The 27,429-nt window shown below is 45.8% G+C and overlaps 2 protein-coding genes across 3 annotated transcripts in view; one reads left to right on the top strand and one right to left on the bottom strand.

The window, feature by feature from the left end:
• Positions 1-682, top strand: part of LRRC73 (leucine rich repeat containing 73) — a 41,063-nt gene extending 40,381 nt beyond the window's left edge. Inside the window, exon 7 of the mRNA XM_082249148.1 lies at positions 303-682. Coding sequence (XP_082105274.1) covers positions 303-373 — 71 coding nt within the window. The 3' untranslated portion in view covers positions 374-682. The remainder of the gene's footprint in view (positions 1-302) is intronic.
• Positions 683-24,745: 24,063 nt separating this feature from the next.
• The window catches only part of TJAP1 (tight junction associated protein 1), a 55,002-nt gene continuing 52,318 nt past the window's right edge, over positions 24,746-27,429 (bottom strand). For both annotated transcript variants that reach the window (XM_082252152.1, XM_082252153.1), the window contains one exon: positions 24,746-26,223. In XM_082252152.1, the coding sequence (XP_082108278.1) occupies positions 25,054-26,223 (1,170 nt within the window). In that variant the 3' untranslated portion in view covers positions 24,746-25,053. The remainder of the gene's footprint in view (positions 26,224-27,429) is intronic.

Here is a 27,429-nt window from a genome sequence, read left to right as displayed (position 1 = left end):
TGGGCAGTATGTACAGGAGAGGAGTGTGGAAGGTATGAAAGTGGACGGTATGTATAGAAAAGGAGTGTGGAGGGTATGACAGAGGGCAATATGTATAGAAAAGGAGTGTGGAGGGTATGACCGTGGGCAGTATGTGCAGAAGAGGGGTGCTGAGGGTATGACAGTGGGCAGTATGTGCAGAGTATGCAGGATATGGCAGAGGGCAGTGTGTGTATTGTAACTCTTGCTGTGTGTCCAGTACTAGAGTTGGGTGGAGTGTTATCCGAAGTGTCTGTGATAGTTCTGTGTTTCCTCCTCCACAGGTCCCGGACCGCACAGAGTCCTCCTAACCTCTGGCCTGGGGGACAGCCTCCTCGCTGAGACTGAGATGTGAGCACACTGACACGACATTGCACTTATTCAGGATAACCCGAATCCTGGCGTCCTGAGCGGCTGCATGCCTGAGGACAGGGCTATCCTCTTCACATATTGCACAGATCCGGAGAACACAGGAAGATTGTATTTATTGATGGTGTGTGTGTCCTGGGAAAGTGGTTCCTGGGGAAATGACAGAGTTCAGATATAAATGATATATAAATACAGAATATATTCAGATGAATCTGCACAGGGAAACAAACCCAGCACTTTATCAATGGCACAAACTGCTGATCTCAACCACTCCGGGGGGAGGGGGGGGGCAAACGATGCTCAGCTGTGCCTGAGTGTGGGGGGGGGGGAGTGGTGGGCACTGCATGGGGTGGAGCTCGTCCACTGTTCAAGCACAAGCAGCTCAATAAAGTTTGTTGTGAAGAAGTGACCATTGGTATGTGATGTATATGTTGGAATTGTATGGGGGTCTGGTGCTGATATAAAAGTGAATTTGCCATTTGTATATAATGCACTGAGAAAAATACAGGAGGCCATTTGGGACCTCCTGGAAGTGCGGATTTCCTGGCTGTGTCTGCCTTTCATGCTTTCTGAGTGACTGTCCTGGAGGAAGCATGTAGAGCATCAACTTGAAGTCAGAATACATTGGCAGATGATCCTTCTTCACTACATAAGGCTGTACGCTCCACTCCCATGTGACTGCACCTGCACCAGCTGATTGGCTGCTCAGGCACAGTGTGAGGGGGGCAGTGCCGGGACAAGGTCACCCAGCGCCCAGGGCAAAGATGTCAAACTGTGCCCCCCTATTCACAATGTGCAAGCTTAGGGGATCCTATGCCCAGCAGTCACTCACTTGTCAAAATCACTGCCGCTGTCACTACTTCTGTCAGCCTTGTAACAGAAGGAATGCACCCTCGGAGAGTAAACCATTGCGCCAAGGGCAGCCGACCCTTTCGCCCACCCCTTGTCCTGGCCCTGGTGGGGGGGGGGGGGGAGTGTCACATGTTCTCTCCATACAGGACGTAGCGGTAGGTATTTTAAGATCAGGAGATCCTCTTCAGGGCCTACAGAACGGTGAAGTTGCCATCTGCTTGGTACTGGCCCGGGATAGGTTCCCTGAATAACAAGCTGTGCCCAGCTGAGGTCACATGACCTCAAACCACCAATCATGGCTTAAGTGTTTTTGATGGGCTGGAATAATATAGTGGCCTCCCATATGCACCAAGATTAAAGTTCCTAAACAACAGAAACCTACTAGATGGCGATACATCAGGTGTAATGCCTACATTTTTTCACACAGACTGATGCTGGAAAGTAAAACCATCTCCGTTGGACATAAGTTCTGCTAAAAAAAAATAGCAGTGTGTTTAAAAAAGTAAGTAAAGATCACAATCCTTCTAAAACCTTTCTTTCCATACACACAAATGCATTGGGAACACTACACAGTCTATTCCAAATAAAACATGAAGAAAAATGTTTCAAAATTGTTATTATGTTACAGAAAGTAAAGAAAAAGAAATATTAGGCTTTTCCAAAGTGGCTGCATTTTTCTTTACAAACTCAAACATTTGCTGTATAAACTGAAAAATGCTTGAAGATTGAGCTTTCCCGTAAATAATTGAACTAATATTTAGTTGTATAACCACTGTTTCTGAGAACTGCTTCACATCTGTATTGCATGGAGTCCACCAACTTCTGGCACCTTTTAACAGGTATTCCAGCCCAGGACGATTGCACTACATTCCACAATTTCTCTGCATTTCTTGATTTTACCTCGAAAACAGCATTTTTGATGTCACCCCCACAAGTTTTCTATTGGATGAAGGTCCAGGGATAGGGCTGGCCACTCGAAAACGTTAATCTTGTTTGTCTAGAACCAAGATGCTGCTCGCTTACTGGTGTGTTTGGGGTTGTTGTCTTGTTGAAACACCCATTTCAAGGGCATTTCCTCTTTTGCATAAGGCAACATGAGGTCTTCCAGTATTTTGATGTATTCAAACGATCCATGATCCCTGGTATGCAATAAATAAGCCCAACACCATAGTATGAGAAACATCACCATATCTTGATGCTTGTGCAACCATGCTGCACAGTGTACTGTGGCTTGAATTCAGTGTTTGGAGGTCGTCTGACAAACTGTCTGCAGCCCTTAGACCCAAAAAGAAAAGTCTTGCTTTCATCAGTCCACAAAATGTTGCACTATTTCTCTTTAGGCCAGTCAATGTGTTCTTTGGCAAATAGTAAACTTCTTCAGCACATGTCGTTTTTTCAACACCGGGACTTTACGGGGTTTTTTTGCTGATAGCTTGGCTTCACATAGGTGTCTTCTAATTGTTACAGTACTCACAGGTAACTTTACAACTTCTTTGATCACCCTGGAGTTGATTATCGGCTGATCAATTGCCATTTTGACTATTCTTCGATCCATTCGAATGGTAGTTTTCCATTTTCTTTCACGTCTTTCTGGTTTTGGTTGCCATTTTAAAGCATTTGAGATCATTTCAGCTGAGCAGCATCAGTTTCTGCACTTCTTTTTAGGTTTTCCCTTCTCCAATCAACTTTTTACTCAAAGTACGCTGTTCTTCTGTCTGAAACGACCCATTTTACTCAGATTTTTAGTGAGAAATGCACTATACCCAGCATGTACAACATTTGCTGCCTTCCTTCTTAAATAAGGGCCACCTGTGTGACACCTGTTTATTCACAGATAGAGATGGGCCAAACGACCCCCCTGTTGGTTCGTGGCAGAACTTTAGAACATTGCAAAAGTTCGGGACCGAATAACAAACCCCATTGAGGTCTATGGGACCTGAACTGGAAAAATCAAAAAGGTACTGCCCTGGGGGATATGCATCAATAAAAAAAAAACTTTGTAAAAATCAAAATTTTTCTAATGAGCAGTGATTTACTGATGACTAAAGTGAAACCATCAAAATGAGAAATAACAATAAAAATTAAAAATTAAATTAATATAGTTCCTGGGGGATCCCCCCTAGTCTTCCTGTAATGTGGCACATCTGAACCATGTATAGAGCCGGCTGCAGCAATAATGACATATATAAAGCCAAAAAAAATTTTTTTTAATTCAAGCTTTCGTTATTTTTATAAACAACTGCTTGTGGAGCCAGTCTGTACGATGAGGCCACAATGTAGTGCACACTGGGAACAAGATTAGAGAATTTTTTGGATAAATTCTGGTGTCTCTTTCCCAGACTTTGGATAGAAGTAACAGGTGCGGAAAAATTGGGCTTTGGGCGTTGATGGTGCCTTCACACTGTAGCCCTATAAAGGTACTCATGATCAAAGCAAGAATTGACCTTGCTGTGAAAAATGTAAATGATATGCACCTGTCAAACAGGTGCAGATAAATTGGTCTTCAGGTGTCAGTGGTGCCTTCATACCATAACCCTTTTGAGGAAATCTTGATGAAAGCAAGAATTGGCCCTGCTGTCAAAATTTTAAATTATATGCACCTGTCAAACAGATATGTAAATATTGGTCTTTGGGTGTAAATTGTGCCCAATAAACCTACACCAAAAAAATTCTTCCAGATGAAATCAACACCCACAAAGCAAGGCAGCCTAGACAGTATTTCAGAGATGCCAGAAAGCACTCTTAGCAGCAACATCAGCATCAAAGGATTGATAGTTTCTGCTAATTCAGGATTGATTCATTTTGATAAATGTCAGCCAGTCCACGGAGCCTGTGGACAGACGCGCTCTCTTATCTGTCACAAAACCTCCGGCAGCACTAAATGCCCATTCAGAAAGCATGCTGGATACAGGGCAGCACAGCAGCTCTATTGCAAACTGGGAAAGTTCTGGCCAGTAGTCTATTCTCATGACCCAGTAACCCAGTGGATCGTCAACTTGAAAGCTCTCTATATCTGTTTTCGCTGCTAGATAATCTCCCACCATATGATGAAGATGCTGCCGATGGGATGTGGAAGCTGACAGCCCTGGGCGCTGAGGACCAAAAAAATTTTGAAAGGCATCAATGAGGCGTCCCACTTCTCCACCACTCCTCTCTTGACAGAAGCCTCAACAGAAAATAAGCCTCAAAACAATCTTTTCCACCAGACTGTAACCTACCAGAGTCGGGAAAGGTGTTATATAAATTCCTCTTTAAGGTGTCCTCAAGAGATTTCATCTTCTGCTCCCTCTGTGGGGATGGGATGAGTTCCGAGACTTCCCCTTGCAACAGTGGTCAAGGAGGTTTGGCAATCAATAATGATCTTTCTCCTTAAAGCCACGTATTCTCGGGTCTTTTCACAGGCTTTGAAGAATAAGGGGTCCCATGCACCGCAAGTTTGCGGAAGCATGAGAAGCAGACTCTTCGGGGTCACCGCGGATTATAGTATCTGGAACTGCCTCCTCCAAGCCACGTACTACTTCCAAGGGTTCTGGGGATGGAAAACCATCTGTTAAGGGTTGACATATGTCTTGCTCTGCTTCAATGCCTCCAAAGCTTCCAGAATCCTCCTCCTCTTCCTCCTCCTCCCTCTCCTCTTGTATGTTCTGTGGCGTAGGAAGAATAGTGTCTGCATAAAGTGGGCCTTGAGAGGAAAGGAAATCCTCCTCTTCCTCTTAATGTTCTGCCTCGAGTGCCCTGCCCATTATGCCACGCAGAGTCCGCTTTAGCAGGAACACAATGGGGATTGTGTCACTGATGTATGCATTGTCACGGCTCACCATCCTTGTGGTCTCCTCAAATGGTGACAGTGCAGTGCATGCATCCTTTATCAGCAGCCATTGGCGTGAGGAAAAAAAATCATAGCCTATCATTATGCCATACTCAGACAGGTACTTGGTGACAGCCCTCTGCTGTATGTGCAGCCGCTGCAGCATTGCCAAAGTTGAGTTCCACCTGGTGGGCATGTCACAAATCAGGCAGTTTACAGGCAGGTGGAATTCCCACTGAATTTCAACAGAGCACTGGCTGTGTATGACTGAAATGACTACAGACTCTTCTGGACTGCTTCAGCAGATCTTCCAACCCTGGGTACCTATTTAAAAAACGCTGCACCTCCAAATTGAGGACGTGTCAACTTTTCCTAAGGGTGGACAGGAGGTTTGTGCCATTATCGCAAACCACCATTCTTGGCTCCAGCTGGCGTGACATGAACCACCTCTGGGTCTGCCCCTGCAGCAGGGGCGGACGTGCAGGAGTTGCCATCGCGACCAGGCATCATGCTAGATAGGAGGAGCGGCAAGGGCTTAAAGCGGAGTTCCGGCCTCGGAGATGACATTTAGATAAAAATACCCCCGGGACAGTCAGGGCTAGTACATTCCATAATGGATAGCCTCTGAACTGTCCCAGGTCGTACTTACGTTTTAGAAGAAATACTTACCTTGAAAATTTCCTCTCCAGCGCTGCCATCTCGGATGTGGGCAGCTGAAGCCAGTGCGTCCTCTTCGGCGTCCTCTTCGTCCCAGAATGCCTGCACCAGCCCCGCTCGTCACTTCCGGGGCCGGCGTGTCATCCCTGCACAGCTTCCGGGCATGCCCAGAAGCTGTTTAGCAGGGAATGACGCGCCTGCATGGGAACTGACGAGTGGGGGCGGTGCAGGCGCATTGACTCCTGGGAGCGATGACGTTCAGCTCCCAGGAGTCATCGCAAGCAGGAAGAGATGGCGTAGGCCGTGGCCGAAGAGGGAGGAAGTAGAAGGAAGGTAAGAATACTTTATTAAAAAAACAAGGTAAGTAAAGAAAATAAAAATTCGGGAGTATCCATTTGATTTTTAGGGCATTCACAGCAAGCTGATGGGCCAAAGTTGTTTTTGAGCCCGGAACTCCGCTTTAAGAAAGTGAAAGCACAGTGTGTGCTGTGCTCTCTGCTTCCCCCTACAGTTCAATACTGTACAGGAAGTTAAGGTACAGTACTCTGACATTTTATAAAAGGAGTACACCCCTCACATATTTGTAAATATTTTATTATATCTTTTCATGTGACAAAACTAAAGAAATTACGCTTTGCTACAATGTAAAGTAGTGAGTGTACAGCTTGTATAACAGTGTAAATTTGCTGTCCCCTCAAAATAACTCAACACACAGCCATTAATGTCTAAACTGCTTGCAAAAAAAGCGAGTACACCCCTAAGTGAAAATGTCCAAATTAAGCCCAATTAGCCATTTTTCCTCCCCAATGTCATGTGACTCGTTAGTGTTATAAGGTCTCAGGTGTGAATGGGGAGCAGGTGTGTTAAATTTGGTGTTATCGCTCTCACTCTCTTATACTGATCACTGAAAGTTCAACATGGCACCTCATGGCAAAGAACTCTCTGAGGATAATGTCTAAACCGCTGGCAACAAAAGTGAGTACACCCCTAAGTGAAAAGTGTTGTGCCCAAAGTGTCAATATTTTGTGTGGCCACCATTATTTTCCAGCACTGCCTTAACCCTCTTGGGCATGGAGTTCACCAGACCTTCACAGGTTGCCACTGGAGTCCTCTTCCACGACGACATCATGGAGCTGGTGGATGTTAGAGACCTTGCGCTCCTCCACCTTATGTTTGAAAATGCCCCACAGATGCTCAATAGGGTTTAGGTCTGGAGACATGCTTGGCCAGTCCATCACCTTTACCCTCGGCTTCCTTAGAAAGGCAGTGGTCGTCTTGGAGGTGTGTTTGGGGGTCGTTATCATGTTGGAATACTGCCCTGCGGCCCAGTCTCCGAAGGGAGGGGATCATGCTCTGCTTTAGTATGTCACAGTACATGTTGGCATTCACGGTTCCCTCAATGAACTGTAGCTCCCCAGTGCCGGCAGCACTCATGCAGCCCCAGACCATGACACTCTCACCGCCATGCTTGACTGTAGGCAAGACATTTGTCTTTATACCTCTCACCTGGTTGCCGCCACACGCTTGACACCATCTGAACCAAATACATTTATTTTGTTCTCATCAGACCACAGGACATGGTTCCAGTAATCCATGTCCTTAGTCTGCTTGTCTTCAGCACACTGTTTGCGGGCTTTCTTGTGCAACATATTTAGAAGAGGCTTCCTTCTGGGATGACAGCCATGCAGACCAATTTGATGAAGCGTGTGGCGTATTGCCTGAGCACTGACAGGCTGACCCCCACCCCTTCAACCTCTGCAGCAATGCTGGCAGCACTCATACGTCAATTTCCCAAAGACAATCTCTGGATACAACGCTGAGCACGTGCACTCAACTTCTTTGGTCAACCTTGGCGAGCCCTGTTCTGAGTGGAACCTGTCCATTTAAATCGCTGTATGGTCTTGGCCACCGTGCTGCAGCTCAGTTTCAGGTTCTTGGCAATCTTCTTATAGCCTAGGCCATCTTTATGTAGCGCAACAATTCTTTTTTCACACCTGAGACCTTGTAACACTAACGAGTCACATGACACCGGGGAGGGAAAATGGCTAATTGGGCCCAATTTGGACATTTTCACTCAGGGGGTGTACTCACTTTTGTTGCCAGCAGTGTAGACATTAATGGCTGTGTGTTGAGTTATTTTGAGGGGACAGCAAATTTACACCGTTATGCAAGCTGAACACTCACTACTTTACATTGTAGCAAAGTGTCATTTCTTCAGTGTTATCAGATGAAAAGATATAACAAAATATTTACATAAATGTGAGGGGTGTACTCACTTTTGTGAGATACTGTATATATGTGTGTGTGTTTATATGTGTTTGCATATGTGCATATATATATATATATATATATATACACACACATACACACTGTATATATCTATGTATGTGTGTGTGTGCACTTATATGTGTATGCTTATATATGTGTGTATTTATATATATGTACTTATATATGAGTATGTATATGTGTGTGTGTGTGCACATTACTTTTAAGCCTGACCCCTAAAGGCTCCATGTACACGGGACGTTGTAAATGGCTGTTTAGGAGCAGTTGGGCGTTTTTTTTCAGGAGCCCCTAAGCCCACCTGCATGTTATCTTATCTGTCCATGTACACAGGGTCGTTTACAGTCATTTGTAGGCAGTTGAGTTCAGGGACGTTTTTTGGAACGCAATTATTTGCGTTCGAACGTGTGTTTCCCGGCGTTTCAAACGCAAAAACGGGACCAACCATGATGAAGTACGTTCAGCCACGTTCTACGTTTTTTTTTCTTCCATTCAAAATCAATGGTTCCCTATGGGAGCCTATTGATTTGAATGGAAGGCGCACCGCAAGTCGGATCAGGATGATCCGGCTTGCGGTGCGACTTGCGCTGTGAGAATCTTGAGGGGGAACTCCACCAAAAATGGGAAAAAAACTGCGTGGGGGTCCCCCCCCAGGTTCCAAACCAGGCCCTTAGACTGTGACATGTTATATAGCCCCTAATGGCTATATAACAAGCTGCAGAGACCGGCATAATCACCGGGGACAGCGTCGGAGGAGGACCGGAGGAAGAAGAGCCGAGGGCAAAAGAGCAGAAGATTAGACAGCAGAAGAGCGGACAGCAAAAGAGCAGAAGACAAGAAGAGCGGAGAGGAAGAAGACCAGAGTGGAGAAGTATGGATGAAGATTTTTAATAAACTTTCCAAAACTTCTCCGGTCGTTATTTACATACACTGCCTTTTATGGGGCGAATTGGTAGGGGTACAGTGTACCCCATACCCATTCACATAGGGAGGGGGTCCGGGATCTGGGGGGCCCCCCTGTTAAAGGGGGCTTCCAGATTCCGATGAGCCCCCTGCCAGCTGACCCCCACAACCACCGGCCAGGGTTGTGGGGATGAGGCCCTTGTCCTCATCAACATGGGGGCAAGGTGCTTTGAGGTGGGGGGGTGCAGAGCTCCCCCTGCCCCAAAGCACCAACACCCCCCCATGTTGAGGGTATGTGGCCTGGTATGGTCCAGGGGGGGTGGGGCCGCTCGCTCATCCCCTCCCCCTTCCTGCCCTACCGGGCTGCGTGCTTGGATAAGGGTCTGGTATGGATCTTGGGGGGGACCCCACGCTGTTTTTTCGGCGTGGGGCTACCCTCAAATTCCATACCAGACCCAAAGGGCCTGGTTTGGAACCTGGGGGGGACCCCCATGCAGTTTTTTTTCCCATTTTTGGCGTGGAGTTCCCCCTCAAGATTTTCACAGCGTAAGTCGCACCGCAAGTCGGATCATCCTGATCCGACTTGCGGTGCGACTTTCATTCAAATCAATAGGCTCCCATAGGGAACCATTGATTTTGAATGGAGGCAGAAAAAACGCTGCTAAAAGCAACGTGGCCAAATATGCAATAACGTCAATGGAAAAAGCTACTGAAAGCACATTTAACAGCTGCTTTTTCCCGGCGTCAGAACTAGCTTTGCAGCACGTTTTTTCTAACGTCCCATGTGCATGGAACCTTATATGTGTACAAATCATAAGTGATTTTTTTTTTTTTTTTACGGGTTGTTCATAGTACTAGCAAGAAAATGCCCATATCGCTTTTCAGAGGCATTTGACAGGCAGTAAAAAGGCAATATGTTGCCTTCTAACCGCCTGTTTTACACCCTAAATGCATTATCACTATGCTCAGAGGCATAACTAGAACCTTCAGGGCCCCGATGCAAGAAACCCTTCCCCCCCAGCCTGGTGGCAGAAGGCATGGGATGATCGCAAGTGCAATGTGTGTGTGGTAGTTCTGCCACTGGTGTCAGTAATTTTTTATTTTTATTAATTTTTTTTTCTACAAGTTGTTTTATTCATTTTTTTTTAACAATATTATTTTTTTAAATATTTTTTTTACAATTTTTTAGGAGCCCTGTTGGGGGCTTTGGTGAAATATCAGGAGTCTAAACAGACCTCTGATATTCCACCTTTGAGACAGAGAAATAATTAATTTTCGATACCTACAACGTAATAGAGAAGATGGAGGGATGGGTATGCCCAATTTTTATAAGTATTATATGGCCACTCACCTTACAAGGATTATCGATTGGCATTGCCACGATAAGACCAAAGATTGGGTTAATATTGAAAAACACTGGACCCAGTTCCACACACAACATTTACTATGGTCCAATCATTTAACTTACCCATAGGAGATTAAAACACACCCACTGATAAGCACCACCCTCAACATATTTCGTAAAGACATGGTAAAATACAACCTCTCATCTTACCCAGGCCCACTCACATGTCTATATAACAATCCGGACTTTCCACCAGGGTTACAGAATAACTCACTGATCAGATTGGCAAATGGGAAACTGACACCCCTAGTAGCTGCCAAATGCTTTTGCAATGGGAAAATTCTGAGTTTTGAGACATTAAAATCCAAATGCTCCTCTAGACATCCACTGACGTACTGGAATTACGTGCAGATACATGACTTCCTCAAAAACCACAAAAACAGAACCCTCCTGTATAGGGAACCCACTGAATTTGAAAGATACTGCTTACTCCAAATTCCTCTTAGGAGAGTCACCTCCTTGGCCTACAAATGGCTGAATGCTACAAATGGAAACGTACCTGATTCCTACAAATGCAGTTGGGAAAGGGTTCTTGGCAAAAAAATTACTGATATCCAATGGAGGAGGTCATGTGTTTTCTCGTATAAATGCTCTATTAGCACTAAACTACAAGAGAATTCGTTCAAAGTTAGAATGCAATGGTATAGAACAACGGTGACTCTTAAAAAATGGTACCCTAGTGCATTTGAGAGATGCTGGCGATGCAATGCAGACCAGGGTAGTTTTCTACATATCTGGTGGTCTTGCCCTAAAATTAAACCTTTTTGGAAGTCAATCTCTCACTGGATTAAGCACATAACAGGGCTTGATCTAGATTACGATGCTCCCACGTTTTTGCTTCATATTAATGCATTCTCCTACAAGAAATACAAGTCTTCCTTGGTAAGACACATGTTGAACATCGCTAAGAGCCTAATTCCCTTACAGTGGAATTCCTCGACTGCTCCCCCCCCCCCTCAGAGATTGGATCATGAAACTTGATCAGTTGTACGAAATGGAAAGGACAGTGGCCATGAAAACTGAGAGGAATGAACCATTTCACAAAATGTGGGCTAATTGGTCCCTATTTACAACCTCTCAAGAATACCTCGCACTGAAATCTACCACGTGATGTAATCCCTTCAAGATATTACCCTTCTCTAATACCCTCTAGATAGCACAAACACGACCTGTACTCCTGAGCTCTTAGGCTTGATATGGGAATTCTCAGATCATTATCCGCTCCCCCATTATCCTTTGCCCCCTACCCCCCCCATATCCCCTACCCCCCCTCCTCATCCATTTGTTTGTTCAACTGTCTCTTCTTTCTCACTTTTTTCCTCTATCCCCCCCCCCCCCGCTTCGCCTCCTTGACGGACTCTCTTCTATCCTCTTCTCCGTCAAGGAGTTGAAGCCACATTGCAGTACTGTGACTGATATATGTAATATCCAATAGTTTACATCGAATTTTGAATCAACAACAAGACTCCAATGTCTGTTGTAACGTTATAAGATGTTTTGCTGTGAACTTTCTGCCTCTCTTCGGCATTTGATTACCGGGGATTTCCTATATACTATATTTCTGTGTCTCAGGTATTATCCTATTCCCGGCTTATCTACAATCACTTTGTATTGCACTATTTACGTTTACAACTGTTTGTTGATGTTTTCTGTGCCATGTTTTAATTATTTCAATAAAGCACCTTTTTGTGTTAAAAAAAAAGAGAAAGGAGAAGAAGGATACGGCTTTCCATCTCCTCTGAGGAATAGAGGGAATAGCTCTGCACAGAGCTTCCCATTCATTCACATACTGAAGCATAGTAAACACAGTTTACTGTGTTTCAGTTATGAACGGACAGAATCAGTGATCGGTGGGGATCAGTGACTCTCCATTCAGAAAATGCTTCATCCTCACAGATCCCACGCAGCAGCAGGTGGAAGAGGGAAGGGAACCTTGCAGAGCTGTAGGAACGAGGGGGGCTGTAGAGCACACGGGGGGGGGGGCAGCAGAAACCCGTTTTTTAACGCATACTGTTGGACTGGTCAATTTGGTTGGTCATAGCTTGGTCGATAAGTTGAGCTTGGACTTTTTTTTTTTTATAAGGGTTGTCTTTCCAGTGCTCCTTGCTGTAGTGACCAGTTACAGGTAAGCAGAGCAGAGAGCGAGAGAAAAACACAGCTCTGGATGGAGGGTGGGATCGGCAGCTGCTGGAGTTAAAGCAGAGTTCCGGCCTCTGACATGATTTTTTAATAAAAATAGCCCCGGGACAGTCAGGGCTAGGGCATTCCACAATGGATAGCCTATGAACTGTCCCAGGTCGCACTTACCTTTTAGAAGAAATACTTACCTTGAAAATTTCTTCTCCAGCGCTGCCATCTCAGGTGTGGGCAGCTGAAGCCAGCGAGTCCTCTTCTGCGTCCTCTTTGGTCCCACAATGCACTGCAATGGCCTCGCCGTCACTTCCGCTGCAGGCGCATCATCCCTGCACAGCTTGTGGGCATGCCCAGGGCGGTCCCAGCAACCAAACAAACAACCAATCACCGGATGGTGAAGCTCCAGCAGCTGCTCTTCATCCTAAGCAGCTGTGCTTCCCGGCAATCTAGCCTGACTCACTGCTCCACAGCAGCTGAGGTGAAAAACTGGCTCCCAAATGGCGGAACTGAGGTGGGACAGACCTGGATCATGGGCCGCCATTTAGGGATGCCTGGGCATATCTGCCCTTAATTCATCCATTGCCATAGATGCTCTAGCATGGAAACATTTTAACACAGATTAGTGTTAGGATCACACTATGCAAAGGGACCTTGACAAGGAAGTGCAGCTTTTATATATACATTATTTTGCAAATGATGTGCAAAAAAAAACATTTTCTGACTAGCTGGTAAGTGTGGTGGGAAATACATTTTGTTATGTTTGCTGTGTGCATAGCCCTTACATGTGCACCTTGTTCTAAAAGCTAGTCACACATTTGGGTCAGTTGCCATTTTTGTTTAGCAAGCTGTGGACCTTTCCATCAAGAGACGATTATTACCTCCTACAGGTGACAGATAATTGTTAACACTGAAACCTGGCAAGGCTAGATGCAGACAGATTTTGCAGTGCCAAAGGCAAGGTTTTAGCCTGTTCGCCTATAGAGGAGCTCTCTGCACCTGAAAAGCAAGCTACCACAAGATCTGCAAGGTTGCAAAAACAGCCTCCCATTTGTAGAATTTGGAATGCACCAAGTTTTTCTAGCAAGCCTAGCCAGTATCTGAGTTTTAGCTTTATGTAATGTGCAAGTCAGGCTCTGGGGGCACCTACTGCATAAGTAGATGAGGGAGAAGGAAAGGACTCAGCTGACCTCTCCCTGGACCTCCCACATAGAAGAAGGACTATGATGTGACCTCCCATTGAGTCCTTGATGATAGTATTAACTATAGATTCTAAGAGACTACATCCCTTGACAGTCAAGCAAGTGTAGCTCCCTCCTAGGTAGGTGCTAGAAGAGAGATTGCCAGGTACAATTATATTGCTCTCTGCCTACCAGAGAGCAGGATCTATTAGTGAGGTCTGCTCATGGTGTTCAGGTGCAGTTCCATTTGTCTGGAGTGTTTCACACTGGTCCAATAGGGAGGCATATTGGACAGTGGGAGGAAACCTGACAAATGAGTACACAGGCATTTACTACAGCCCTAGTGATTGGCAGAGGAAAGTGCCTCCGTGTATGCTGGGGTACTGTTTAAATGCCAGGGGCACATGTGCTTGGGGTCTTTTAGCTGGCGAGTGGGGTCCCGGGAGGGAGGGGGTGGCTGCCCCTCTCCTGTAGAAGCTGCCATGTAGCCTCAGGTGGTCAACCTGAGAGTCGGAATAGCTGAAACCAGATGTCCTGAAGAGCTGATGAAGGGGAGAAACTGGAAAGGATCCGATTCTGCCTACAGTGAGTACAGATCTGTGTTGTGGGGCATATTCTGAGAGGGCCACCCTTTCTGCTAGAAGAGTCAGTGGATGGGTCCTTTAAAATGGATGCTAGCGAGTGTCCTGAAGATAATGTAGTTGCATCAAGTCTACTGCTAAAGAGAGAAAGACTTAATTCCTCCATACAAGTGGCAGTATTGTCAAAGCAGTGTGTCTGCTTCCACAAAATAACCTGGTGAGGTCAAGTGAGAGTTGTCCTTATCTACTGTGAATAGTTCAAGTTGGAGTATCCCACTATTCCCATCTCCCATCCAAGTTCCACAATAAATATAAAACCAAATCTCCTGGACTGTTTATTGAGTAACGAGCGACTGGGAGCAAGAATGGATGTTTGAACTGTCCCTAATGAGTGGTACGGTACGGTACGGTACGGTTCGGAACGGTACACCTTGCGTTTCCACCGCCAATAGTACCCTTTCATGATAGGCGTAGTGTAGCAGGAAAGCTGTGATAGACGATTCCCTGTCAACCAATCAAAGTTCTGCCGAGTGTAGCTCCACCCTGTTGGTACGGTACTAATGTGCTTGGTACCCCAACGAAAGGGTACCAAAAAAGTGGTACGGTACGGTTCGGAATTAGGGTACCATTCACAATGGAAACGGCATAAATAGCGTACCGTACCGAACCGTACCAGAAAGCTCAGTGGAAACGGGGCATTAAGTGACTGTATGCAGGTAATCAGTGGAGACCCAAGATGTCAGGTGGCATCAGCTTCCCAGCAGCTCTGAATATCTGAATGGACATCAAAGCATAAAGCTCCAGACCTTTGTTCCAAGGACTCAATTAAGTAGGGCTCTACTGGGGCGGTGGAGAGATCCTTTTTGAGGAATCTAACCCATTCTGCCATGGTCTGACAGATTAAAGTCACTGCCAACATAAGATAGAGGTGGTGGAACTTGCCAGGAGAAATACCAAATGCTGGTCAACAGAATCCTTAAAAAGGTAGTCAAACCCCTTACATGTCTAGTAGTTTCCCTTATAAAGTTAGTCAGTGGCAGATCCACAGTGGGTACAGACTACCAATTTTACAAATTCCCTCTCAAAGAGGAACGGTTCTGACACTGTCAGGTGGGGCTTGGCCGGAGACTGTTCCATCAACATTAAAGCCCGTACACACGATAAGAAAATCGGAAGTAAAATTTAGTCCGACGAACAACCTGCCGATTTTCGGATTGTAAGCATAGTGCTCTCAATAGCCGATTACGAATTTTGGGACGACAAAAACTGGATGTGCAGGCTATAAATTTTTTATCGTACGTGAACACAATGTCCGATTTTCATTTAATCAATACAGTTTTCATCCGAAAAAAATCGTAAGAGCAAAACTACTCATGCTCGGAAACGAAAGAATACATACAAAACAATTCAACACATGACATCACTTCTGAAGTTGATTCTGTCGTAGGAGAATTTTTGTTTGAAAGTAACCTCTTCACTGTCGATTTGAGACTAGCATGCAACAAAAAAAATGGACAAAAGTTTTTCCTATATTATAATCCTATATTATTCCTCCTATAATCTGATCGTGTGTACGAGGCTTTAATCTAGAGATCGACTGTGATGGTCTAAGCAAGAGATGGTCACTGCTGCCGATGCCTCTGCTGGTTTTATGAGTGCTTGCAACTTCTGCTGTCAGTACCTGTAAGGAGCTGGGAGAATTTGGCCAAAGTCATGTGTGACTGCAGTGGAGGCCTAAGCCTCACCCACCACAGCTAAAGTAGACTCCGATAATGTAGACTCTAAACTTGAGTAGATTCCAAATGTCAGAAACGTCAAAACCCTCAGAGGGCATTGAAGATACGACCCTAGGACCACTGGAGTATAGATTAGGGTCACCCGTAGCAGCGAGCCTGTCCTTCTTTTGGGTCAATAAACAGACATGTTGCAACCACTTGGAAATAATACAACTACCCAAATGGTGCGGTAAGGCCTCAGGTACCCAAAAACCAAGGAAGCTGATATGGATTCAAGTCAGATGGCTTGGGTGACTGTAGGAATGGACCACAGATCAGAGTTCCACATGGTGCTTTCCAAGGCAGGATGATGCTTCTTCTATGCTGAATAGAGGGAAAGAGCATGGAGCACATATGCACAACCCACCACCTAGTGGATTTCATTGATCAATCCCTCAGAGATAACCCTTTCCACAGTAAACCAGTAGTAACAAGGGATTTGAAAAGCACCCAGTGGTGCAAATAGTAAGGCGGCTTCCTAAGCGAAGTCCATATTACCTACTCAACAGAGTGAGGCTCCAGGGACAGAGCAACCACTGAGGCAATGCCACTGGCATTGGACCCAGAAAGCACACTGAGGCTAACTTTTACCAATACTTGATGTTTGGAAAAACACAAGTGGAATCCAGTGCTATTTAGTCACCTTCCAGGATCCGGGTACAGAAATCCAAAGTCAGGCTTAAGAAAACGATTCCCTATAGCTGCATATACAGATCAGCTCCAGCAACGATGCATAGAGCAGTCCTGATGAAAAATCCATCTTCCTAGAACACTAGAAATAACAGACATACTGCCTACAGGCGGGCTGGCTGCAGTTTTTTTTTTTTTTTTTGTTATCAGAATGCACCTGTAGGCAGCAGTACGACTTGACTGTATCTGAATTTGCTATGTCCCTCAATGGTTGATAAAGAAATGTATAGTTAGGCCTTAGGAATACCCAACTTGCACCCTATGAACACAGGATCCAACATCACATATTGGCTACTAATATGTGTGCCGTCACCTGGCAGTACACCCATGTGAGAAGCCTGTCATTGACGCTATACAGTGCCTTGAAAAGTATTCATACCCCTTGAAATTTTCCACATTTTGTCAAGTTACAACCAAAAACGTAAATGTATTTTATTGGGGTTTTATGTGATATACCAACACAAAGTGGCACATAACTGTGAAGTGGAAGGAAAATGATTGATAAATGGTTTTCAAATTTTTTTTACAAATAAATATGTGAAGTGTGGTGTGCATTTGTATTCAACCCCCCCCCCCCCACCCCGAGTCAATACTTTGTAGAACCACCTTTCTCTGCAATTACGGCTGCAAGTTTTTTTTGGAATGTCTACCAGCTTCACACATCTAGAGAGGGACATTTTTGCCCCTTCTTCTTTGCAGAATAGCTCAAGCTCTGTCGGATTGGATGGGGAGCGTCTGAACAGCAATTTTCAAGTCTTGCCACAGATTCTCAATTGGATTTAGGTCTGGACTTTGACTGGGCCATTCTAACACATGCATATGCTTTGATGTAAACCATTCCATTGTAGCTCTGGCTGTATGTTTAGGATCGTTGTCCTGCTGGAAAGTGACCCTCCCCCAGTCTCAAGTCTTTAGCAGACTAACAGGTTTTCTTCTAAGATTGTCCTGTATTTGGCTCCATCCATCTTCTCAACTCTGACCAGCTTCCCTGTGCCCGCTGAAGAAAAGCATCCCCACAACATGATGTTGCCACCACCATGTTTCACGGTGGGGATGGTGTGTTCAGAATGATGTGCAGTGTTAGTTTTCCATCACAGATAGCATTTTGCTTTTAGGTAAAATAAAAGATGAATTTTGGTCTCATCTGACCAGAGCACCTTCTTCCACGTTTGCTGTGTCCCCACCCATGGCTTCTCGCAAACGGCAAACCGACTTCTTATGACTTTCTTTCAACAATGGCTTTCTTCTTGCCCCTCTTCCATAACGGGAAGATCTGTGGAGTGCACGACTAATAGTTGTCCTATGGACAGATTCTCCCACCTGAGCTGTGGATCTCTGCAGCTCCTCCAGAGTTACCATGGACCTCTTGGCTGCTTTTTTAAGCCTGTCACTTTAGGTGGACGGCCATGTCTTGGTAGGGTTGCAGTTGTCCCATACTCTTTCCATTTTTGGATGATGGATTCAACAGTGCCCAGTGAGATGTTTAAAGCTTTGGATATAAAAAAAAAAAAAATAACCTAATCCTGCTTTAAACTTCTCCACAACTTTATCCCTGACCTGTCTGGTGTGTTCCTTGGCTTGTCACAACATGACATCATGTTGTGGGATGCTTTTCTTCAGCGGGAACAGGGAAGCTGGTCAGAGTTGAGAAGATGGATGAAGCCAAATACAGGACAATCTTAGAAGAAAACCTTTTAGTCTGCTAAAGACTTGAGACTGGGGGAGGGTCACTTTCCAGCAGGACAACGATCCTAAACATACAGCCAGAGCTACAATGGAATGGTTTACATCCAAGCATATTCATGTGTTAGAATGACCCAGTCAAAGTCCAGACCTAAATCCAATTGAGAATCTGTGGCAAGACTTGAAAATTGCTGTTCAGACGCTCCCCCATCCAATCTGACAGAGCTTGAGCTATTCTGCAAAGAAGAATGGGCAAAATGACTAAGCTGTTTGTTCACTAATGTTCTCTAACAAACTTCTGAGGACTTCACAGAACAGCTGTATTTATACGGTGATTAAATTACACACAGGTGGACTCTATTTGAAGGCAATTGGTTCCACTACATTTTAGTTAGGGGTATCAGAGTACAGGGGCTGAATACAAATGTACGCCACACCTTCAAATATTTGTAAAAACATTTTGAAAAACTTTTATCATTTTCCTTCCACTTCACAATTATGTGGCACTTTGTGTCGGTTTATCACATAAAATCCCAATAAAATACATTTACGTTTTTGGTTGTAACATGATAAAATGTGGAAAATTTCTAGGGTTATGAATACTTTTCCAAGGCACTGCATTTCTCTGTCCAAAACAACACATGCTTCCTTCTAGTCTGTGAGTCAGGGAATGGCAGCTCCGTCCGGGGTACTCTGCTTTGTCACAGGTTCTCTTTGCTTCCTGGCTGTAATCAGTGACAGAACCCACCACTTATAGAGGGAAAGCCCTGGCAGCACATTCCAGACTCACTGATTAAGACACTTTACTTTTAAAATAGTTTATTCTTATTGGAAAATAGACATTAGCTCTGAAAACATGTCAGAAAATAAATCTAGGTGAGGTTAACAGTCTTAGATCAGAAGGACGCGGAGACGTTAGACGCTCAGTGACAGTAATACTGCAGCGGGTACAAAAATATAGATAAAATGTCTCTATGGTGTCATGGCGGAGCAGATCTCTCCCACACAGAACAAGGTGGAGCGTCCGAGGAACAGAGGAAGTGTGCAGACGAGAGTGGGTGCGATGGGCGTCGTCCGAGGACACAGAACACAAACCAAAGCTCAAAAAGATGACGGCGCCCTGCTCTGATGAAATTTCACCGGCAGAATTTCACCACCACAAAGACAAAAAAATATATTTATATATAAAGACAAAAAATAAACAAAACCACAAGAAAACAGATGATACATTGCAGGAGGGATTGCCGACTGTGTCAACTCTGGAGCTTGGGTGGAGGTGGGTTACTCTGGTTTGTGAACTATTCTTTAGATTGTCAGAGGGGTCCTGTGGGTGGATGTCAGAGGAGTCTTGCGAGGTGATGGGGGGGGGGGGGGGGGTCTCTGGTTTTTAAATGCATTGCCTTTTCTTGGAGATTATCATCTTCTGACAAAGGAGAATAGACATTCCTACCAGGCCATGAGGAAAGGATGGTCCCTTCAAAACAGGCAGACACGCGACTTACCGATGTTAGGTGGAGTATCTTTCACGGGTGATTGGCTCCACTGATAGTTACTAATCCAACACAATGTAGAGAGTCTCCGGTTATTGGAAACCCTGGATGTGGGTTGCCATCGTCCCTATGCAAAGTGGAAAACAAAGAAATCCCCCTGGGGATGGAACTTTGTAGGCAACCACACTTCTAAATAAGGTAAAAAGTATATACAGTAAACCCCCGCTCCATCGCGGTTCAGTTTTTGCAGTCCCGGTATATTGCGGGTTTTTTTTGTAATGTTATTTTACTATATAAATCATTAAAAATGAAATATTTTTGGGTTTACCATAGCTCTTGCTATGTGTCTCAGTATCTTATGTGTTTAACCGGTTGCTGACCACCGCAAGTACATATACTGCGGCGGTCAGCCGCGGCCAGGCAAAGTGACGTATGGGTACGTCACTCGCCTGTCACTTGATTGTGAGCCAATAGCGGGCGAGCGCACGCCCCGTTCCCTCAGAAGTCCGTGCGTGTGACCGGCGGACCCGATGTCCGCCGGTCACTCGCGATCGTCCGCCGCGAAGGGAGAAAGGCAGGCGGCTACTGTAAACAAGCCGCCTGTCATTCTCCCCTGTGTATGAATAGTGATCATACGGTTCTACTATGTAGGACCGTTGATCACTGTTCCTACACCAGTAGCCATGTCCAATCACAGTTAGAAGCACGCCCCTAGGGACACACTTAACCCCTCCTTCCCCAATAAAGTTAACCCCTTCCCTGCCAGTGTCATTTTGCAGTAACAGTGCATATGTATAGCACTGATTACTGTAGTAATGTCACTGGTAACCCCAAAAGTGTCAAAAATGTCAGTCAAGGGTCCGTGAGTTTCTATTGTTTTAAAAGTGTGTTTAAAGACTTTAAAATGCTTTTACACGTACAGTGACAGTAAAAAAAAAAAAAAAAAAAAAAACATGCCTACAATGCATTTTAATAAGGTTTTTCTATTTCGCGGATTTTCACTTTTCGCGGCTGGGTCCGGAACGTAACCCCCGCAACGGAGGGGGGTTTACTGTATAAATGTATTTATTGAAAATAAAAACAATTCATAGGATAAGAATATACAAAGCGACTGCTGCTGCTGCTGACGTCTGGATCTCCTCATCCCGCCACATACTCCTGCCTGGCCCCTCAGACGACCAGCGAAGGTCCATACTGCATCATTAGGCGGAATTCCCATCTCCGGCTGACGTGCAGTACCATACCTGCCTGGACATACCTTACCAGCACAGTTTCTCCTTTGCAACATACTGATAGTGATGCAGACCACTCCAAGTTACTCTCTATTGGCGCTTGTCCACTGCATGGTACGGCTCGGTTTGGCGCTTTTCCACTGCATGGTACATGTTAGAACAGTTCGGTACGGCTCGCTTAAACAGTTCCATCGCGGTTGGGGTTCCAAGCGGGCCATATCTATACCATATCCCACAATCCTTTGCATGCAGCCTTGATTGTTTGTCACTACTAGCCACTGATTGGTCAGAGAATCGTTGTAATCCCACCCACTTACTACTTTAGTGAAAAAGCAAACCGAGCCGAGTAGAGCCTATACAGTGCTGAAAGGTGCCGACTCGTACCACGCAGTGGAAAAGCAAACTGAGCCGAGCTGGGCCAAGCAGTGCCGAGCCGGTACTTGCAGTGGAAAAGTGCCATAGGGGACCACATACTGACCCAATTTTTCAGGGGATCCTTGCTGGAACCACAGGGGAGACGACGGCTTCTGTCCGTGCCACCCAGGAGCAGTTTCCGTCCAGATACACCATCTTCCACAGCGGTGCCCTTTGTGATTTTATCTGCATGCGACTCTCTTGTCGCCATGTACATTTGTCTGGAAATCATATCTCTCCATTGTTATACCCCTGAAGAAAGGCAGCTGTGCCTGAAACGCGTCAGTTCGGAGGATTTACACATGTATATCACGCATTGGTGACTCACACCGCATACCATTTACATTTTTTGTGGTTTTATTATTGTTTCTCATACCTATGTCATTTTTATTATACGTCATGCACCTATGTGAATAATATTTGGTCACAATCCTTTGTATATTCTTATCCTATGAATTGTTTTTATTTACAATACATTTATATATACTTTTTTACCTTATTTGGAAGTGTGGTTGCCTACATAGTCCCATCCCTAGGGGGATTTCTTTGTTTTCCACTAATCCAACACAATTCCCTACACTGGGTGAGGATGTTCTATCTGGTAGACAAGAAGCTACCATAATTTTCTATCTAAATAAATTATTACAGGGCACCGTCCTATTAATCTACACGAGCGGTCTCCAAACGTTCTTAACAAAGGGCCAGTTTACTGTCCTTCAGACTTTTGGGGGGCCAGGCTGTGGCCATTGGGAGTAGAAACTGTCATGGGATCAGTGGGAGTAAACAATACAAACAATTCCATCCCCTAGTACTTGTAAACATGTACTAGGGGAAGGAATAGCACCCCATCATTGATGTCGGTGGGGGGATAGCGCCCCTTCCATGGTGTTAGTGGGGGGGGGGGGGATAGCGCCCCTTCCATGGTGTTAGTGTGTGGGGGGGGGGATAGCGCCCCATCAATGGTGTCAGTGGGGGGGGGGGATAGCGCCCCATCGATGGTGTCAGTGGTGGGGGGAGGAATAGCACCTCATCCATGGTGTCAGTGGGGGGATAGCACCCCATCCATGGTGTCAGTGGGGGGGGGGGGAATAGCGCCCCATCCATGGTGTCAGTGGGGGGGATAGCGCCCCATCCATGGTGTCAGTGGGGGGGGATAGCGCCCCATCCATGGTGTCAGTGGGGGGGGATAGCGCCCCATCCATGGTGTCAGTGGGGGGGGATAGCGCCCCGTCCATGGCGTCAGTGGGGGGGAGGGGGAATAGCGCCCTGTCCATGGTGTCAGTGGGGGGGAGGGGGAATAGCGCCCCGTCCATGGTGTCAGTGGGGGGGAGGGGGAATAGCGCCCCGTCCATGGTGTCAGTGGGGGGGGGGGAATAGCGCCCCATCCATGGTGTCAGTGGGAGGAATAGTGCCCCATCCATGGTGTCAGTGGGAGGAATAGTGCCCCATCCATGGTGTCAGTGGGGGGGATAGCGCCCCATCCATGGTGTCAGTGGGGGGGGATAGCGCCCCATCCATGGTGTCAGTGGGGGGGGATAGCGCCCCATCCATGGTGTCAGTGGGGGGGGATAGCGCCCCATCCATGGTGTCAGTGGGAGGAATAGTGCCCCATCCATGGTGTCAGTGGGAGGAATAGTGCCCCAGTGTTGGGTGTCAGTGGGAGGAATAGTGCCCCAGTGTTGATGTCAGTAGCAGGAATTATGCCCCACGGTTAGTGTCAATGGGAGGAATAGTGTCCCAAGGGCCAGATAGAGACAAACAAAAGGCAGCATTTGGCCCCCAGGCTGCAGTTTGGAGACTACTAATCTAAACATTCTCACATAAAGGGGAAAAGAGGGGAGTCAAAAGCAGGACTTTGTGTGCCACAGGTAGAATTACACACTACAAATCTTTATTACAGTTAAAAGATAAAAAAAAAAAAAAACAGTAGTCAGACTGCCACAAAGATTTTGATAACTTGGTGCATGAATCAAGTTCCCAAAATGGAGTAATGGGACAACACGTTTCGCAGTAGCACTTGCTACTTCAGGATCCACGGCTTTTGGATGCAACCCATTTATCTATAAAAATATAACAAAAACATACCAACCACCAGCGTGCGAAAGATATTGATCAAAATAACATGATTTTGATTTGTTTGTACACATTTTAGTTTGATAAATATCTTTTCCATGCTGGTTATTGAGGCATTTTTGTTTAATTCTTAAAGCTACATTGGGTTGCATTCAAAAGACGTGGATCCTGAAGAAGAAAGTTTTACTACGAAACGCGTCGACCAAGGTGTGGATCTTGAAGCAAGTGTTACTGCAAAACGTGTTGATCCATTACGCCATTTTGGGAACTTGATTCACGCACCAAGTTATCAAAATCTACATGGCAGTCGGACGATTGTGTGATTTTTATTATGTTAACTATGTATTGAAGATGTTTTTAGCAAACTTGTAGTGTGTATCCTCCCTGTGGCACACAAAGTCCCGCTTTTGACAACACTATATAAATAGTATATTGCAACACTATATAAATCCTTTCTTCTCTGAGCTCCATACTGGCAGGAACCTTCGGCACAATGCATAAAAAGGGACTGAACTAGGGCCTCATTCACACAGCCAAGACGTGTCCTACTATGGATACTGGCAGATGGGATCACAGGTAGTCTCGATCAGCGGGGGGCTGCCCAGCCTGTACAACTGAATGACAACCTGCCAGGAGCCCCGGGCCACTGTAAGCATCCATACGCATGTATTTGAAAATCTAGCGTTTACCTGCAGTTAGGGACAGATTTCCCCCCTGGATGCAGACAGACTGTGTCCAGGGGGTGGACATTTGTCCCTAACTGCAGTTAACGGTAGATGTGCAGGATACATGCTCACAGCGGTAGAAAGCCGCCACTCCTGTCAGCCTATCATTCAGTTGTACAGACTGAGCAGACGCCGCTTATCATAACACCCGGGATCCTGGCTGAAAGTATCCGCAGTATACCCCACCACAGAAATCCGCAGGAGGGCATTTATTGGCCGTGTGAGGCCTAAGAACAGTCCGTGTTACCCAGAGGAAATTCTGTGCTGCTTTTTCTAATGTGCTGAAGAAGAAGAAAGGCAATGGGACTGAAATTGAACAAGAACCATTCTTATTTCCGACACTTTAATACATGAGATGTAGTACGGAGATTTGTGTAGATACAGCTACCCCTTTCCCCAATCCCAAAACTATGAAGGGTCATAAATCTTCTCTCCATATCCTAATGCGTCCTGGTCACAGGATCCATATTCACTGCCCATTTGCCTCATTAGCTCCTCACCTTGACACCCCAGAGAGCACACCCATCTCCAGGGTCCCTTCTGACTATGGGGCAGAACCACATACCAGGCCCTGGCAGAGGAGAATTACTACTTCCTCCTGTGTGAATGGCCCTGCCTTCCTATGACACCTCAGAGGGAAACCCACCTCCAGTAGTGCACACATGAAATGGATGCAGACATACAGATGACTAGAGCAAGCCCAGAAAGGTGACAAAGCTCTAGGCCTGATCTTCTGCATATACGGTAAGGCGAGGATGCGGCCCGCACACGCGGAGCTCCACCTCTAGTTCAATAAGTTCCCCTGTTCCTGCGCTCGTGTCAGGCTATCTTTGCGGTGCAGGTGATGTACACCCATCCTTTTTGGGCTGCGGTGTGGGCGGCCGCTTGGAGGTTTTTCCAAAAATGTTTCTGGCTCTGGTTCTGGTTCTAGGTGGATCTCCTGGACCTGATCTTCTAGTTCTTGTTCCTCCTCTATGTCCTCAGAAATGGCTGGTGGCTCCTCCAAGTCGTCCTCTTCTTCCACCCCCCCAGAGAGAAGGTCCTGAGCCTCCTCCCTAGAGAAGTCCTTGCCATACTCATTGGGCAGATGACCCCTCTTTGTGCTGGAGCTCTCCACATCAAAACTGGACTCCCGACTGCTGAGCCAGCTGTTACCGGAGGACTCTCGCTCGGAGAAAGCTTGAGCTGCAAGGCTCAGTTCCTGCATAGAGCGACTGAATCTCTGCTGTAATTCAAGGGCGGTGTCCCGGTTGTAAGACGTGCGATGGGCCAATGATCCATCTGTGCTAGGGGGTGCTTTTTCCACAAACATCCTCTGCCAGTTTGCCAACATGTCCTCCTCAGAGCTGGCAGAACTAGGGGCAGCACTGCTTAGCGGGGAGCGTGCAGGGTTATCAGCACTTCGAGCACGCTGCGGGTAGCTGCCTGAAGATGCGGGGCTGTTGGGTACGGTACGATGCCTGTCTGGGCTCCCATTCTCACCTTGTACGAGGCTGAGGGAAATGGCTTGCCGAGTGGCATAGGTACAGTTGGGTAGTGGACTGTTCTTGGGGATCCGAACTTTCTCATCTGAGAACTCTATTACCTTACGGCCTGGGTACATCGGGTGCGGGGGTGGAGGGGTGGGGTAGGGACTCAGTTTTTCAAAAGTTGCTGCATCTTCACCGCCGCTGTCCATGCTCCCCTGTTTCTGCAGGACGCCATTTTGCTGCTGACCAGAACCGCTCATGTCAACGTGGACAAAGACATCTTCGGCTGTAGGACCGCTACCGCTGCTGGACATGGCCGAATTCAGAATGAGTGACTCCGGTTTCTCCAAAACACGAGCAATCACAGAAGTGGGCACCACATCGGATTGTGACAGGACTGGCGGAGGGGTATCTTGTCCCGATCCAGGACAGGAAGTCGAGCTTTGCAGATGTTTATTAACCATGTCCTGCAGCTTGTACGGTAACTGTGGGAGACATACAGATGAGGGATGACACACCTATACCCTGATCAATGCCGCACCCCCAATTCATGCTTGGAATCACAATTATCTACCCTATCATCATAAAAAACTTACAGCCTAACCTCACCAAAATCCTCTCACCATATAAGCTACAATTAACCTACATATACTTAAACAATAAAGTGCTATACAATCATATACAGAATAAATAAAGTGCTTTGTGCAAAAGTCCCGATATCTCAAAATGTATAAATACATAAAGTCCTTCTGTGCATCAAAGTGCCAGTGCTTGAAATACAAAAAAAAGTCATTCACTCAGTGCTCCCCTTTCATGTCCCCACTCACCGGAACAATGAGAATAAACGGCATCTGGTGCTGAAAATCACTATGGATAGTATAGGAATTGTTTATCTTCCTCCTAGTTGAGCTGGGTGTGTATCATATGCCAATGAGTCCTGTAATACTCGATGGAATGATTCTTTCTCCTTAAGACTCCTGAAAGTAAGTTTCATGGAATTGAGAGAGAGATCCTCATAGTGTAAAACTGCTTACTTTATTAAAAATTGTATAATAATACACTTACAAGTACAATTCAGCAAATTCGGGATAAAAAGATCTTGCGGTGTCTGCCGCCGCCGCGTGTGTTCCAACCACCGGAAATTACGTCAGTCCCCTGCTTGATGTGTTTCGCCCCTCCCACTGGCCATCATCTGAAGCTTCAGATGACGCCCAGTGGGAGGGGCAAAACGCGTCAAGCAGGGGACTAACGTCTGACGTCTTTTCTGGTGGTTGGAACGCATGCCGCCGTGGCGGACACCACAAGATTTTTGTACGCCGAATTTTACTTGTATAAGTATTATTATACAATTTTTAATAAAGTAAGCAGTTTTACACTATGAGGATCTCTCTCTCAATTCCATGAAACTTACTATTGGGAGTCAAAAAGAGAAAATATTCTATCAAGTATTACAGGATTCATTGGCATATGATACACACCCAGCTCAACTAGGAGGAAGATAAAGAATTTATATACTAGCCATAGTGCTTTTTCAGCACCAGATGCCGTTTTTTTCTCATTGTTCCGGAGGGTGAGGACACGAAAGGGGAGCACTGAGTGAATCACCTTTTTTTTGTATTTCAAGCACTGGCACTTTGATGTACAGAAGGACTTTATGTATTTATACAATGTGAGATATCAGGACTTTTGCA

This window comes from Pelophylax lessonae, assembly GCF_965119305.1.
Source record: "Pelophylax lessonae genome assembly, chromosome: 3".
NCBI classification, from domain to species: Eukaryota; Metazoa; Chordata; class Amphibia; order Anura; family Ranidae; genus Pelophylax; species Pelophylax lessonae.
Note: the sequence above shows the minus strand (reverse complement) of the source record. Positions and strands in the feature narration are given on the sequence as shown.